The 15,426-nt window shown below is 38.7% G+C and overlaps 8 protein-coding genes across 8 annotated transcripts; all 8 read left to right on the top strand.

Moving 5' to 3' along the window:
• Nucleotides 1–394: 394 nt before the first annotated feature.
• On the top strand, nucleotides 395–3,205 carry TM35_000024250 (putative nucleoplasmin-like protein (NLP); the record flags this gene model as incomplete). Its single annotated transcript, XM_029021743.1, has 1 exon — nucleotides 395–3,205. The coding sequence occupies one exon, from the start codon at nucleotides 395–397 to the stop codon at nucleotides 3,203–3,205; it is 2,811 nt and encodes a 936-aa protein (XP_028887165.1).
• A 1,367-nt stretch (nucleotides 3,206–4,572) lies between these two features.
• TM35_000024240 (uncharacterized protein) lies at nucleotides 4,573–5,943 on the top strand (the record flags this gene model as incomplete). The annotated part of the gene is made up of 1 exon (XM_029021742.1): nucleotides 4,573–5,943. One exon carries the CDS (start codon nucleotides 4,573–4,575, stop codon nucleotides 5,941–5,943), a length of 1,371 nt encoding a protein of 456 aa, XP_028887164.1.
• A 735-nt stretch (nucleotides 5,944–6,678) lies between these two features.
• On the top strand, nucleotides 6,679–7,020 carry TM35_000024230 (uncharacterized protein; the record flags this gene model as incomplete). The annotated part of the gene is made up of 1 exon (XM_029021741.1): nucleotides 6,679–7,020. One exon carries the CDS (start codon nucleotides 6,679–6,681, stop codon nucleotides 7,018–7,020), a length of 342 nt encoding a protein of 113 aa, XP_028887163.1.
• A 306-nt stretch (nucleotides 7,021–7,326) lies between these two features.
• On the top strand, nucleotides 7,327–7,704 carry TM35_000024220 (ribosomal protein L24; the record flags this gene model as incomplete). Its single annotated transcript, XM_029021740.1, has 1 exon — nucleotides 7,327–7,704. The coding sequence occupies one exon, from the start codon at nucleotides 7,327–7,329 to the stop codon at nucleotides 7,702–7,704; it is 378 nt and encodes a 125-aa protein (XP_028887162.1).
• A 272-nt stretch (nucleotides 7,705–7,976) lies between these two features.
• Nucleotides 7,977–9,308, top strand: TM35_000024210 (HORMA domain containing protein; the record flags this gene model as incomplete). Its single annotated transcript, XM_029021739.1, has 1 exon — nucleotides 7,977–9,308. The coding sequence occupies one exon, from the start codon at nucleotides 7,977–7,979 to the stop codon at nucleotides 9,306–9,308; it is 1,332 nt and encodes a 443-aa protein (XP_028887161.1).
• Nucleotides 9,309–9,645: 337 nt separating this feature from the next.
• On the top strand, nucleotides 9,646–10,713 carry TM35_000024200 (uncharacterized protein; the record flags this gene model as incomplete). Its single annotated transcript, XM_029021738.1, has 1 exon — nucleotides 9,646–10,713. One exon carries the CDS (start codon nucleotides 9,646–9,648, stop codon nucleotides 10,711–10,713), a length of 1,068 nt encoding a protein of 355 aa, XP_028887160.1.
• Nucleotides 10,714–11,534: 821 nt separating this feature from the next.
• On the top strand, nucleotides 11,535–13,268 carry TM35_000024190 (endonuclease/Exonuclease/phosphatase; the record flags this gene model as incomplete). Its single annotated transcript, XM_029021737.1, has 1 exon — nucleotides 11,535–13,268. The coding sequence occupies one exon, from the start codon at nucleotides 11,535–11,537 to the stop codon at nucleotides 13,266–13,268; it is 1,734 nt and encodes a 577-aa protein (XP_028887159.1).
• Nucleotides 13,269–14,003: 735 nt separating this feature from the next.
• TM35_000024180 (uncharacterized protein) lies at nucleotides 14,004–14,951 on the top strand (the record flags this gene model as incomplete). The annotated part of the gene is made up of 1 exon (XM_029021736.1): nucleotides 14,004–14,951. One exon carries the CDS (start codon nucleotides 14,004–14,006, stop codon nucleotides 14,949–14,951), a length of 948 nt encoding a protein of 315 aa, XP_028887158.1.
• Between the last annotated feature and the right edge of the window lie 475 nt (nucleotides 14,952–15,426).

Raw genomic sequence — 15,426 nt, 5'->3', positions numbered from 1 at the left:
GTGTTACTAAAATAGTTGTGTTATTCTGGTTGCCTGTCGTCATTTTTTTTTTTTTATATATATATATTTTTTTTCTTGGTGTTGTTGCTTCAATTACCTTCTTTCCTTTCTTTTATTAATTACGAATTCTCTCTGTACATGAATAATGTTTAACCCTTTTTTTCTTCTTTCTTTCTTTCTTTCTTTCTTTCTTTCTTTCTTCCTCCCCTTTCCCCACACACAAAACAATATTTATATAAACATAGTGCATATATTCCGCAGGAGCTGACGGATTAAGTTTAAGAAGAAGAAAGAAGACGGACGTTTTTCCTCTCTTCTTTTTCTTTCTCTTTCTTTCTCTTTGTGAGTAGTGAAGAGAAGTCCGTGTGTGGTTAGTTTAACGGCAGCTGAGAGGATGCCACCGAAGGGAAAAGACGTGGGCGAACAGGAGGAGTCGGGGAGTTGTTCTTATCCTCGTGCTATTCTCAAGACCAGAACGGCATTTCAGATCTTCAAAATGGATGGAGCTGCAGGGAGTGCGGCCGCCTTTAGTTCTCTCCCAAATGATGAAGTGCTGCCGTACAAGATTCGATCATCCGAATTAACTCTTTTAGCTGCATTAAGTATAGTAGAGTCGGATACACAGAGTAAGAAAACCTTTGGTCCTGCGACATTGCATGCGGCAGATAATTATCTTTCTGAACTTCTTTCTTTTATTCCACTCGGGGGACGTTCACGTGATTTACAGAAAGTTACTATTAACTACGATGCGATTAAACGTGTTGTCAAGTTATATGGAGGATCAGAGGATGTCGTGCAACGACTCTCAGTTCTCAGTGAAAAGGATCTTTCTGCTTCTGAATCCCCAGCTAGGGAAATTTCTTCTTTTTTGGATCATATTAATGCCATAGAAAAGATATTACGCCAGCAAATGAAAGATGCAGGTGAAAAGATTGGAATGTTTTCTAAGTCAACGGTATCTACAACTCAAGAAGAAAAAGAAATTGGGGCAACTATTACAGATGATGATCGTACATCTTTAAGTTCTCCAACATTGTCGCGTAAACGTACATCCCATGAAAGAGATGATAGTCCTAAACGTATGGAAGTAAAGGAAACAGATGATACTCAACCAAAGAAAGTAATTAAAATGGAAGATAGTGAGAAGAAACCGGTAAAACGTGTTGTACGAAAAATTCTCTCACAGACAACTTTACAGAAACCAGTATTTGGTCGTCTTCGGGCATTAACAAATCAAGAGAAAAAAGCTGTAACTCTTCTTAATCATATGATTCAGCTTCTTGGTCATGTTTACGCGGTACGATATAATAATCTATTACCTATTTTTGAATTTCTGGAAGAACGAGTAAAAGAATTACAAGATATAATTGATTCAGAACGTTCTTCTTTTCAAGTTAAAAGAAATAATACACAAGAGACACAAGAACCATTTCTTAAAGTAACGTTGGAAAATATTTCTCAAGCGATTGAGAATGCTTCTCAAACTTTTAAAACAGATGAAGATTGTCGATATGAATTAGATGAGGATTTGTTACACCCTATTGCCCATGCTTGCTTAACTGAGATTAATCGTATTGAAGGTTTTATTACTCCACCCTTTGTAGGACCTTCAGAAGAGGCACTTGCTGCCAAAGCCAAAGCACGTGAAGCTGCACGAGCCAAACGAGAGGAACAACGGGCGAAGGTACTTGAACGTGCCAAAATGAAAGAAGAACTTGCTGCTAAACGTGAAGAGGAACGACAGTTAGTGCGTTCTCATCTGGGAGAGTTAGACCCAGCAAGTCTTGTGGAAGATACAGAGATAAAAAATCCTGTTAATAGCGCCTATGTACGCTATGCTAAGTTACCATTGGAAACTCCAGAACAATATGAACAGGCTCTTTTTATATGGACTATGTTAACATCATTGCCTAAACCCTTACATCTTTCACAAATGCCGTTTAGTTTGTTTCTTAAAGGACTCTTATCACATGAGGGACGCGATAATGGACTCATGGAGGAAATTACAAGTGCACTTGTTGAAGTTGCGATGGAAAATCTTCGTGCTGCAAATGGTCCACGAATCGTTACACGCGGAAAGGATTGGTTTGATACTATGGTTGAGTTTGTGGGAGTGACAAGTGGTAATAAAAAGAAACGTGCACCACCACGTTCAAAAACTGTTTCGTATGATGATGAAGATGATGATGAGGACGAGGATGAGGATGATGAAGATGATGATGAAGAAGAAGAGGAACAGGAAGAGGAGGAAGAGAATGAAAAGAATGAAGAAGGCGTCAAGGGAGAAAAAGAAAATGAGGAGGAAACTAAAAAAGAGAATGAAGCAGATGAGAAAACAGAGAAGCCACCAAGTGGATTTTTTGCTGCCATTAAGTTGACTATGGAGAGAATCACAGAGTTAAGACAAATGGCGGCATGGGGAAATTTGGATATGGAAGATCGTTTAAATCTTTTACAGTACATGGTGTTAGAAGCACTCTCATCACCTGAATTGCAAGAAGAAGCGGATAAAATACGTAAAATGCATGAAGAAGCTCAAATCGCAATGGAAAAGCGATCTAAAGAACTTCGTGAAGAGGCTGAAAAAGAAATTAAACATCTGGTTAAACAGTTTTCATCAACCAAAACAGCGAAAGAAACAACAGAGACATATGAGGAAAAACGACAACAATTATTTAATGACGTAGAGAAGCGATTAAGTGAAGTTGTACGTGAATATGTGGGTATTCAAGATGGAAATGACACAGGAGCTCTTATTCGTCCACTCGGTATGGATCGCTATCGTCGAATGTATTGGCGATTCCCTTTTGATCGAAATATTGTTGTGCAGACCACTGCAGCTACAGACCCTAATTTTCCTTTGTTACCTGAACCACGTGAATTATTACAAGATACCATAAAAAATTCTAAACAAATGTTACTTGATGATGATAATGAAACAAACAATACAAACGGAAATAGTGGTAATGGGAAAGATATACAGGAAGAAGAAACACAGCGTGTATGGGGAATCATTCCACCAGAGTATTTGGCTCATTTTATTGAAGGACTTGACAGACGAGGAAAACGAGAGGCATCACTTCGACGATCTCTGGAAGCTTTACGACCTTATTTACTTAGTATTACTGAACCACAGCAAGGACGTGTTACTCGAATGCGTTCTCACACATTTGGCTACTTCAATAAGCTTAAACTTCAGCTGTAATCTTGTGTTTTTACACAAAAAATACCGGGGCTCATTTCGTTATTTTTCCTGTTTTTCTTTTGTTTTGTTTTCAAATTTCAAAATACCTTTCCTTAATGATATTGTTTACATGAGTAAATAATATTATTTTCATAGATGATTGGTTCCTTTATATATTTATATATCAGATTAGGTCGTCTTTTTTTTTTTTCTTCTTCTTCTTCTTTGTTTACCTCCTGGTTCAACATTCGCAGAGTTATGCTGCATAAGCACACGTCTAAACGTGAAATTGTCATTTGATCTCCTATTATGCGACGTTGCATCTTGCCATAAGAATGAGAAAAAAGAAAAAGAAAATTAAAAAAAAAAAATATATATATATATATATATATATATCTCCGTGACATAATCAATTGAATGGGAGCGCTGTAAGGTGTAATACGGAGTCACACAGAAGTTCCATGTGTACGTGCATGATATGGTTATTGATGTTTTTTTTTTGTCTGTCTGTTTTCTTTTCTGTGCTTAGGTTACTCCTTTTCACTTTATTTCTTTTTTATATTATCATTATTCTGTTTGATATATGTTTATATGCGTAAAAGTTTTTATCACCTTTTTTTATTATTATTTTATTTTCCTTTTTTATTCATTTCAAAGTTGAGAAGCCAAATGCGGACGATCGACTGTGAGTTCTCCCACTTCGCCGTGCACCCCGGCCACGGCCGCCGCTACGTCCCCTTCGCGTTCCTGTCCACGAAGCCCGTGCTGACCTTCTCCCGCCCAAAGTGCTTCGTCATGTACATGCGCAAGAAGAACCCGCGCTTCATCCCGTGGACCCGCACGTACCGCCGCATCCACCGCAAGACAACAACCGACCGCGTCGTCCGCCGCCGTGCGGCCCGCACCGTGAAGGCCGAGCGCGGCATCAACGGCGCCGACCTCTCGTACATCCAGGAGGTGCGCGCGAAGACCAAGAAGGTGGACCGCTCCGCCAAGGGTAAGGCCATCCGCGCAGAGATGGCAGAGCGCAAGGCCGCGAAGAAATAGAGAAGGTAGGGAAGAAATAGTACAAAGGGAATGAAGGAAAGTACGCCTGGCTATCATCAGTTGCTTACTCGGATTATTTTTGTTAATTCTTTTCAAATTCTTCTTGTTGGGGGTTTTCCTTTTCTGTGTATGTTGCTGTGTGTCTGTCCGGCAAAATTATTTTTTTTTTTTCTGGCTGTTTTTCCCTGATGAATGTATTCTTTTTTTCTTTTTTCCTTTTTTTTTTTCTTAGTTTTGGTGCCTTAGTATTGCGTGTAGAGCATAGTCAATAAGAAAATCTCGTTGGGGACGTTTAAATTAGTTTTTTTTTTTATTTTTTTTTTTCTGACTTTTTTGATGAGATGCAACTTATAAAACTAAACCTGATAGTTGCTGTTGTATCTATTGTATTTTCTTTTTACGTGCTGAATTTTTTATTTGAAAAAGAAGATGCTTTACTATTAAACAGACGTGCATCTCATGTGATGCATTGCGCTAAAGTCTCTGGTGTGCGTCTTCTCTCTCTTTCAGAGTCTCTTGCTGGCCATAGCATACTTGTTGCAGAGCCACTTGGAGCAGGAGAAGCCTCCCACAAGGTGATGCGCTTCTTTACAACAAATATACAAAATCCTTCTTTGATGGAATATAATCAAAATAAAAATAATGGTAAAGGTTTTTATGGTGAGAGTGCAATCATTAAGACGTTGTTGCTACGTGCAAGTCGTACCTCAAAGGGTGGTGTCGCAAGGATTCTCCATCTCTGTTCTGCTACTTCTTGTGTTGGACCCTATCTTACACAATACCACTCAGAAGTGGTACGTCATTCTAGTAAAGAGTCCATCACTGTGTATGCACTCATTTATGGAGATGCCGTCCTTGGCCACGGGATAGAAAAAGATCTTGCAGATTTAGGCGTCCATGTACCTGTATATGAGTCTACGGTAACAGAAGAGTCAGCTATGCCACTTTATGGAAATCTATCGGATAGATTTTCTAAAATAGTTACAAAATGTACTCTAGTATATAATACTTGTGAATATGAGGTATATGAGAAGAATAATAATACACCATTTCTCCATGTTCCAGTTATACCACTTAATAAGGTAGTCTTTGGAAAGTTACCTCTGTCTGGTATACAGTTTGATATGGTACACATTGATGTAAACTCAGATAATTCTTTAGCAAGTGTAATATTTCTCAGAGGTTTACTTTCATTATCTTCCCACCCAAAGCACATTTTTTTAACAGTATATCCATCTCTTTTCACAGATGAATTAGTACATTTGGTGACTACTTTTCGAGAAGAAGCAGGATATAATGTGTTGTTGATAAATGGCAGGTGCTCTCTTGCAGGGAATAACTCTGCTGTTTCCTCTAGTAAAACTTTAAGTGAACTACTTCAACGTGAGAGTCCCCAAATATTTTCAAGGGTAAATTTACATTCTTATACTGCTGAACCTCTTTGTGTTTTTTTACTCTCACGTGTTTTTTCCAATTTAACACAATTACTGGATGAAGTGGGGTCTGTTAAACAAGAAGAAGTCTTGGAGAGCTTTATATTTGATTTCCCCTCTGATGTTAGTCCTATTGTCAAAACAAGTGAGGTTAGTGGGTTCTGGGTTGTCATGAAATACTTACTTTTTGCTGTACCAATAGCAGTAGTGGGGGTATTGCTTTGGAGCCTCTTCAGAGGTCGATGGCGCTCACGTTATTCACGAATAAACCATCGGTAAAAAAAAAAAATCTTAAATCTTTTTTTTTTCTCCTTTTTATTGATGATGATTTTATTATTATTATTATTATTATTATTATTATTATTATTATTTCCTGACAGCTTGTGAAAAGAATGAACAATTCTTACAATAATAACCAATTAACTGGGGGTAAGGTATCTAACGTTTGAAATTTTCTATTATTCTTTTTTCATTCTCGCATCCTGTCAAATACAAGTCTCTGAAAACCCCACCCAACCCCTAACTCTCACCGTCCCGAGCGGGAGACAAGTTTAAAAGGGGCTTCTCAGTTCTTCCATTTCGTCAGTTTTGTTATTTATTTTTTTTTTTTTTGGAATAACCGTGGGAGAGAAAAAATTCAGAATGCATTTATTTATTACGGGGAATGATGGGATTAACGAGAAGAAATTATTATATTGTTTTCTGTTTTCTGATCCTATACATTTCTCTTTTTTTTTTTTGGCACTCCTGATGTTGACCATGTTAAGGGTGTTTTTTAATATTATTACTACCTACATTGCGTACAAATATGTGGGGGATTCTGAGCGTGTATGGGAGGGAAGAAGATGATTGCGTATATATATATGTATGTTTTTTTTATTATTTATTTCTTCAATGGAAAAAAAAAGGAAAGTATAGGGTTCAATAATGGTAGATATGTCTCGGAGGAATACTTCTCATTTTTTATTTACTTCTGTGATTCTTTATTTCCTCTTGTGTATATGCTTTGATTCTATGATAATAGAAACAGCAGCAGCAGCCGCAACGGTACCTTTGTATACTGCTCCGCAAACTATCACACAGGCGTGTTGGGGTGAATTGCAAGATGAATGTCCAGGGCCAGATGTAGATTGTTTAGCGAATAATATTATTCGAATAAAGAGTGATATTTGTCGTTCATGGATTACAGCACGTGAAGTGTGTATTACACATGTAAAGGAAGTAATGAAGTGTAATGATGATAAATACCGTCAGTGTATTCGTGAAGCTCATAGAGATGAACTGCCATTTCTTTGTGTCAATTCCCCTTATTACAAATCTTTGTATCGTAATTTACCTCGTCAGTTTCTCAGGTGATCTAAATACTCAGAGAGGGAGAAGAAGCTATTGTCATTTCCAATAATATTAATGATCGACAAGAGTAAAATACCTGTAAATTTCTTCATATTATTATTACTACATGATATTAAACAAAAACATACAAAAGAAAGAATACATAAAACCTCTAGATGAAAATAAGAGCAAGGGCTAATTATGATAATGATTTACCTTAAATGTCTTTATAGTAATGAACAATGTTGGTTAATTCCTCTTTAACTTCTTTTTTTTTGTTTTTTATTTTTATTTTATTATTATTATTATTTAGATAAAAGGAGAAGCCAAATGCGGACGATCGACTGTGAGTTCTCCCACTTCGCCGTGCACCCCGGCCACGGCCGCCGCTACGTCCCCTTCGCGTTCCTGTCCACGAAGCCCGTGCTGACCTTCTCCCGCCCAAAGTGCTTCGTCATGTACATGCGCAAGAAGAACCCGCGCTTCATCCCGTGGACCCGCACGTACCGCCGCATCCACCGCAAGACAACAACCGACCGCGTCGTCCGCCGCCGTGCGGCCCGCACCGTGAAGGCCGAGCGCGGCATCAACGGCGCCGACCTCTCGTACATCCAGGAGGTGCGCGCGAAGACCAAGAAGGTGGACCGCTCCGCCAAGGGTAAGGCCATCCGCGCAGAGATGGCAGAGCGCAAGGCCGCGAAGAAATAAGCTCAGCGATATCTTTTGAAATGGATTCTTCCTTTTCTTGTCTTTTCGTATTTTTATTTTATTTTGAATACAAAAAAATATATATATATACTTCTTTGTTCTTCTTTTTATTTCCCAACTTTGTTTATTCTTTCCTTGGGTCTGTGATCATGAATCATGGTATATGTTTTCAGGCATTATATATCTTTTTTTTTTTCTTTTCTTCTTTATTTGTCTGTATACATGTATTAGAATATTATTTTCTCCTTTACAGAGTATTAAACGGTAGGAGTATGACGTCAACTGCTGCAGAGGTTACGCAAGTTCAAAGTTTAGCTGCTATACGTAATTTTATACGAGTTGCGGTATCTTGTGTGACATACCTTCGAGGTTTGTGTAGTGACGAATCATATCAACCAAGACAATTTCTTGGACTTCAGTTAAAACAGTTAGTTCGAACTTCACCTGAAGCAGATGCAATCTCACAGTGGATGGAAGAAGGAGCCTTTGATGCACTTAATAAAGGATATTTAAAAGAATTGGCTCTCTGTATTTATTCGCCTAATTGTACTGAACTTCTTGAAAGTTATACTTTCACCTTATCTTATTCTCCAGACGGGCAACGTGCTTCTTTGGCATTTACCAGTGATTCACAACGAGGTGGAGTGAACCGTCCACCTGTCACAGATATTTCAATGAGTCGAAATAACAGAAAACGTCGCACTCGACAAGAGGTTCAACAGGCTCTTGCAAGTATCATCACAAAGTTAATGGAAGTAGTAGAAGGTTTACCACCATTGTTGTGTGATCGTGTATTAACGATGCAACTCACATATTATGAAGATATAACTCTAGCATCATATGAACCTCCATGTTTTGCTCCAGCAAACTCACATCTTGCAAATATACATGAACAAGAAAAGAAACAAAGTACTAAAATTGCTTCTCTTGATACAGGACATCATATGATGGCAGTTACTATTAGACATCGTTTTTTTGATAGACTTTGGTCACAACGTTCATCCTTTCTTACCAATAGTCCCACGACCACAGCTGCTACATATGATACGGCTGCAACAGGGACAGAAGAAGAAGAACAAGAAACAGCAGCAGCAGCATCAGCAAGAACAACAAGATTAAGTAATAAGTGTGATATGAATACTGCAGCAAATAAACAGATGTCTACAATAGAAGAATTGACACAACAATTTACCAATACTCAAACAGAGAATTATTTTTTGCGCCCAGAGGACCTTGCTTTCCTTGTTTTCACAAGCTTTGTTTTAACCAAGTCCCCTGCTATTCAACGTGGACGAATATCATTAAGTGAAATTGAAGAATATCTTCGTATTTCATGTCCATTAGATATTTCTCTTAAAAAGGCTCAACAAATGATGAAGCATCTTGAAGCGGAGGCTGTTGTAGTCCCTGGGATGCGAGAAGAATGGGTTATCTCTCCAGTACCGGCTGCAACCCTCGCACGTTCTCTTCTTGCACAAGAGCAGGTGGTGCCTCTCCTCAGTGCACAAATCCAGCAGGATTTAAAACGTCTTATCACAGATTCCAAGTCTTCACGAGTAAGTGTGGCAGGTAAGCGTAAGCGACTTCGTCAAAATTCTTCTTGATGATGACTTTTATATAAATATTTTTTTTTCGGTTATATTTTTAAACTCTATGGAGGTATTTGGGGTGATTTATTTTATTTTTTATTTTGGTATGGTATGGTTTGGTGTAATGATGACATAAATTATGTCTTGTGTTTCGTTTTTGTTTTTGTTTTTGTTTTTTATATTTACTAATACGTGTGTATGTGTTTATTTATTTGATTTTTTGGTTTACTTTGAGTATCATAGAGAAGAGAGGTGTTCTCTATTCACACTATTCATTTTCTTTCTTTCTCTCTCTTTCTCTTTCTTTTTACTTCTCCATTTAAGTATATCTGTTTGGGAGGTAACGTAGCAAATGTGGTCACGCAGTGGTGTACGTACGCCCAATACCACTATCGTGAATAACATCATTGCATGTAGTGCGTTGGTGTTGCATGTACAGAGCCGTTCTTATCACGGATTTCAATTCGCCGGCTTTCATGGCTGGAAGATACCATACGGTGGCACACCGAGAGTGACTCGAGAGGAATTAGAAGGTACACGTTATTTTACACAACGACCTAAAGAAAAATGGGACTACCACCGCGTAGATGAAAATATTAACTCTTCTTCAGAGTTTCGTAGGACTCATGATAGAGAAGCTTTTGAGCAAGGTATGCGTGAAGATAATTCCACAACAGAACATGGTGATATGCATACACCGAAGAAGTATCGTCTTTATGAATACTTTGATGAGTACTCAAAGCCTGGATTGGATAAAAAAGTGGGTGCTTGCTTTGCTGTAAAGGAGCAATGGGATGCGGAAGAGTTTTATTACCCTGGTGAAGCCTGGCAACGAAACCGTCCTGGTTTCCGTAGTGTGCCGAAGGAATTGTTGAATCGACAGACGTGGTATCACTGGTCAGACACTATTATGAAATGGGATGAGATTCAACCAACCATGCGTACACGTTCGTGGAATCCAGATTGGCCTCCACCAGGATATAAGGTGCCAAAATTACAGTGTAAAAAAGAATTTATATTCGGTGTAGAAGAGCCTGGACTAGTCTCAGAAGTAGAACGTTATAACTGGTTTCGATCATGGGGTGAAAATAACTTACGTTGTGGATGGAAAGATGTTTGGTTATTTGCAGTCTTATTTGGTGCTCTCTACTATTTTGCCCGTAATGCGATGGATGTAGTAGTTATGCGTTCCATGATGAGCAATATGTATTATCCAGGCCGTCAGTTTGTACGTCCCTTTGGTGTACCGAAAGATTGGGAAAAGGGTGTTTTTTGGTGGCAAAAACCGCTTGAGGAATTTCCCAATCAATCAACTGTCTGGTATACTAATGAGTCTCGTTTTAAGTATATAAACTATATTAAGAAACGAGATGCTCATGAGAAAACTTTAGCGGAAGCAGAGAAAATGGCAACAACGTAAAAATAAGTTACACCATGCATTTGAAGTTTATAGCTCATGTATTATTATTATTATTATTATTATTATTATTATTATTATTATTATTATTACTATTATTTATTTTTTAGGAAGACAGAAAGTAGTGGGAAAACTAGTCAGGGTATGAGGGATGGGAAAAATGGGGTGGGGGGGTGGGGGTGGATTGTTAGAACCTTAACTCTATTACCACTAGTACATTGCATGAGCAAAAAAACTAAAAAAAAAAATCAAAACAACAAGAAGAACAAGAACATTATACCAGAATTATGACCGTGTTTTGTTCTTTTTCCTTTCTTCTCTTTTTAAATTTTATTGTCTATTTTTTTTTTTTTTATTATTTATTTTCTATCTATTTATCTATTTTGCAGTTACCGGTATGATTGTGGTTTTTTCCGGGTAATATTTTCTCGTTAGTATGGACGTTTTTGATCGTATATGTGCTGTTTTTTTTTTTTAGTGGCAGATCATGAAGTGGTGTAGTGTAGCATTTTATAGTTATTTTTTCCCCATAATATTAGAAATATATATTTATTTATTTATTTCTGTTTCTATCTGTCACCATATATGCTGGTGCGTCTAATAATAATAAAAACTGAAAAGAAAAAGTACAGTATTGGAGACATTTTTTGTTTTTTATATATACCACTTCTTTTGTTATTTCCTTTTTATAGAGTTTTGTATATATAAAGATAATATAGTTGTTTTTTCTTGGTTTTGTTTTGGAGCCATACAAGTATTTCTTAACATTTGCTTACAGTGTGAATTCACTGAAATTGCTCCAGTGAACGCCAGCTGGACATGCAATGAGCAGCACTGACGTAAAGATGGAGAATGAAGACTTCAAGCTGTACCGGGAAGAAGAAGAGGAGGAGGAGGAGAAGGAAGAAGAAGAAGAATTGATGTCGGACGAAAGTACCAGTTTAGAGGCATCATTAGAAATAAAATCAGATCCAATGATAGATCCTTCTGCTCCTATTGTCCTAACACTTGTTTCTTCGGAAAGTGAAGATCCTCTTCCACCTGAGAGCATCTCTGATCTTATTGACAGGTCCAATGATGATCGTTATTCTGTACCATTCCTTATAAAAGAAGAGACGTTCCCTGTACCTTCCGCCATAACAGAAGAACCCTGGACTCCAGGACAACCATTGCGTATATCGTATATCAGTTGGAATATGGCACATAAACCACCAGTTCATAATGAAGTCTCTTCCTTTTGTATTCGTCCTAATGCTCATATTGTTGTTGTTTGTACTCAGGAAAATGGAAGTCATTTATCTGTTAAACGGGAACAACAACAATGGGTAAATTATGTAACTTCTACCTGTCTTCAGGATAATTATATTCTTGTGCGACAAAAAACCTTGTGGTATATTCAAATTTTGGTCTACGCACGAAAAGGAGACGTAGCCACATACGTAGTACATTCAGATGACTCTAGTGTAAAAACAGGTATTGTTAATGGTTTGGGTGGCAACAAGGGTGGAGTTGCAGTGTCATTAGTACTTTCAATGTCACCCTCACCTCTACAAGCATCCTTACATTCAGGTAATGAGGCTCTTGGGAAAAGTAGTAAAAACAAGGATAAGAAAAATGGTACTTTTACTCTTCCTATAGAACAATTGACATCCGTTTTCTCACCGAAAGGGGATTTTGAAACTGGGGCATCAAATAGCGTGTCATTTCCCCAAGAATCAACAGAGGCAGCAACATCACCGTATATTACACTTTTATTTATTGGTGCTCATCTCGCAGCTCATCAGAAAGCGGTTAATATGCGTAATAAGGACTATAACACTATTGTTAAGACTTTAAATGTTGGTTTTCGTGGACGATACAAGAGGTTTTTTAGAAAAATTCTATTGGGTAGTGGTACTATAGGGAATGAAGATAGTGAGGAAGAAGAAGATGAAAAGAAAAGAGAGGAAGATGTTCCAGAATTATCGGGGACTCTGAGAAATGCGGTTGAATCTAAGAAGGAAAACAGTGAAACCGATAATAGTAATAATAATGGTGATACTCTTCTATCTCCAGATAATAATCTCTCTCTCATGAATCTTCCTCCAACTTCTGATCCTTCTTCTATTGCTATACAGCAAGAATTGATCTCTCGCCGTGATGTAACTGAAGAGTTTGATTTTGTTTTATTTGGTGGAGACCTTAATTATCGCATTAACGGCACACGAAAAGGGATTGAGTACATTATTCGTTATCACAAAGACATTCGTTCTATTCTTATTCACAATGATCAGTTAAATCTAGAGCGAGCCAAAGGTGCTGTCTTTCAAAGATTTCGTGAAGGGAACTTGTTGTTTCGTCCAACATATAAATATGAGGTGGACCATGACGTTTATAATTTTAGCAAGAAGAAGGATCGTATGCCAGCATATTGCGATCGGATCTTGTATAAGAAACGAAAAGGTTCTAATATAGGAAAAGTAAAAATACGCCTTTACACTGATGTACAGCAAGTACGAAGTAGTGATCATCGTCCTGTAGTTGCCATATTTGATGTCGCAACTCGTGCGTACATATAACCAGTAATCGCTTAAAATCAAGCAATAATTTTCATTTGTTTTCCTTGTTGTTGTTCATTATATCTACCAGTCTGACAATATATGTGGCATGTACTAAAGGAACTGCTACGTCTGTTTTTTTTTTTTTTTTTCTTCCTTTTAGTTGCATGCACGTACCTAATGATTGCGCAAAAGAAGAAATTAGAAATACTGATAGCGTTTATGGCTCTTTTTTTTTTTAATTTTGTTCGTTCTGTGGTATATTTCTCCTTTCGACCTTTATTGTGCTTCCACTAACAACGTACTTTCTTTCTGGGTATTGATAGGAGCGGTTTGGTTTTCTTCTTATTGTGCTCTTTTTTTTTATTTAATATATACCTTTTATTTCATAGCAGAATAAAATGTTTGGAAAATGCAACTAAGGCAAGAGGATGGGCAAAATAATAATAAAAAATAAAAAAACGGCTGTGCTACAATGCCCTTTTTTATTCATGATCATCTATGTATATGAGAGTAGCTATTGTTGTTGTTGTTTTTGCACTTTTTTTCTTCTTTCTTCTCCCATACTTCCTTTTCCCCTCCTTTTACCAATAGCTACTCATCTCCAAGAAAAAAAAAAAAAAAATCTCTTTATTCTGCGTCTCTGTGTGTGTTTATCTGTTATTATTTTGTTTTTTGTGGTTGTTCATTCTCGGTTGCGTTAACAGATAAATTTTTTGTGAGGGGAACGGCAAACTGAGAAGAAGTGTGTGGTTCATGTCCTATTCTCGCCGTGCTTCCCATGCCGACAGTTGGTATGATGGTAACCCAACGGTGCTGAAGACGACGGTTGACAATTTGTTTGCGAAGGCGTCAAACTTTACGTGGGAGGGTGGAAAGCGGCTGGTTGGTGTGATTGCGCCGCACGCTGGTCTGATGTACTCCGGCTCCACGGCGGCGTGTGTGTACAAGGCGCTGCGGGACTTTGTGTACGGCCCGCTGGGCGGCTCCGTGACGGAAGTCCTCCTCGTCGGCCCCTCGCACCACGCGGACTTCGACGGCGTGTTGGTCTCCGCCGCACGGGCGTACGAGTCGCCGCTCGGGCCGCTGCCGGTCGCGGGGGAAACGGCGGCGGCGGTGGCGGCGGCGCTGCGGGCGGCGGGGGTGCCGGTGGACCGCACCGACCGCCGCACCGACGAGGCGGAACACTCCCTCGAGATGCAACTCCCGTTCCTCGCCCACATCGCCCACCACCCGCCGAAGGGGGCCGCGCCGGCAGCAGAGCGCCTCAAACTCGTCCCGCTCCTCGTCGGATGGACAGACAGGGAGATGGAGGAACGCATCGGAAATGTGCTCGCAGCCTACGCCGCAGATCCCACACGGATATTCGTACTCAGTTCAGACTTCTGTCACTGGGGGTCACGCTTTCAGTACACATACCACTATCAGAGAGAGGAACACCCAAATATCGGTGACGCCATTATCGCAATGGATCACGAGGGCATGCATTGGCTTGAGAAGCGTGATATGAATGGATGGTATGAGTATCTCGCCCGTACACACAACACTATCTGCGGGAGACGTCCCATCTCTGTTGGTATGGCCGCCGTTAAGAGTCAGCCTACCGCAGCCGTCAAATTTCTTCACTACTCCCAGTCAAACCGATGCACCAATATGGCCGATTCCTCCGTAAGCTACGCCGGCGCAGTCATCACACAAGGTTAAAAGAGTCAGTCAGCTAGTCAGTTTATTCAATGTTTTGGAGTGAAAATGGTAGTGGTAAAGGAAGAAGAAAAAAAAAAAGTTCAAGAAAAAAGAGAGAGATGATGAAATTCTGTGAACGTATGTCATCTCTTTTACCATTGTTTGTTGAGATCTGGAAGACAGTTTTTGGATCACCAGATTTTCTGGAGTATATTTTGCAATTTTTGCTTTTTTTTTTTATTGTTCTCGTGCATTACTAGTCTGTGTCTCTGGATAAGAGACAGCCCAGGTAATCTTCTTTATCTTTTATTTCGTTTTTCTTTTAGGTCCTTTTTCTCTTTTTTTTTATTATTACTGTTGTAACTCGTTGCACAGCTTTTGGGGCAATTTACGAGGGAAAAAAAGCACGAAAAAAAATATATATAGAGTGTGAACGAACAAATTATTTACCGCTATTTATATATATATATATATATATATATATATATATATATAT

Source organism: Trypanosoma theileri, assembly GCF_002087225.1.
Source record: "Trypanosoma theileri isolate Edinburgh chromosome Unknown TM35_Tth_2_V1, whole genome shotgun sequence".
NCBI lineage: Eukaryota > Euglenozoa > Kinetoplastea > Trypanosomatida > Trypanosomatidae > Trypanosoma > Trypanosoma theileri.
Note: the sequence above shows the minus strand (reverse complement) of the source record. Positions and strands in the feature narration are given on the sequence as shown.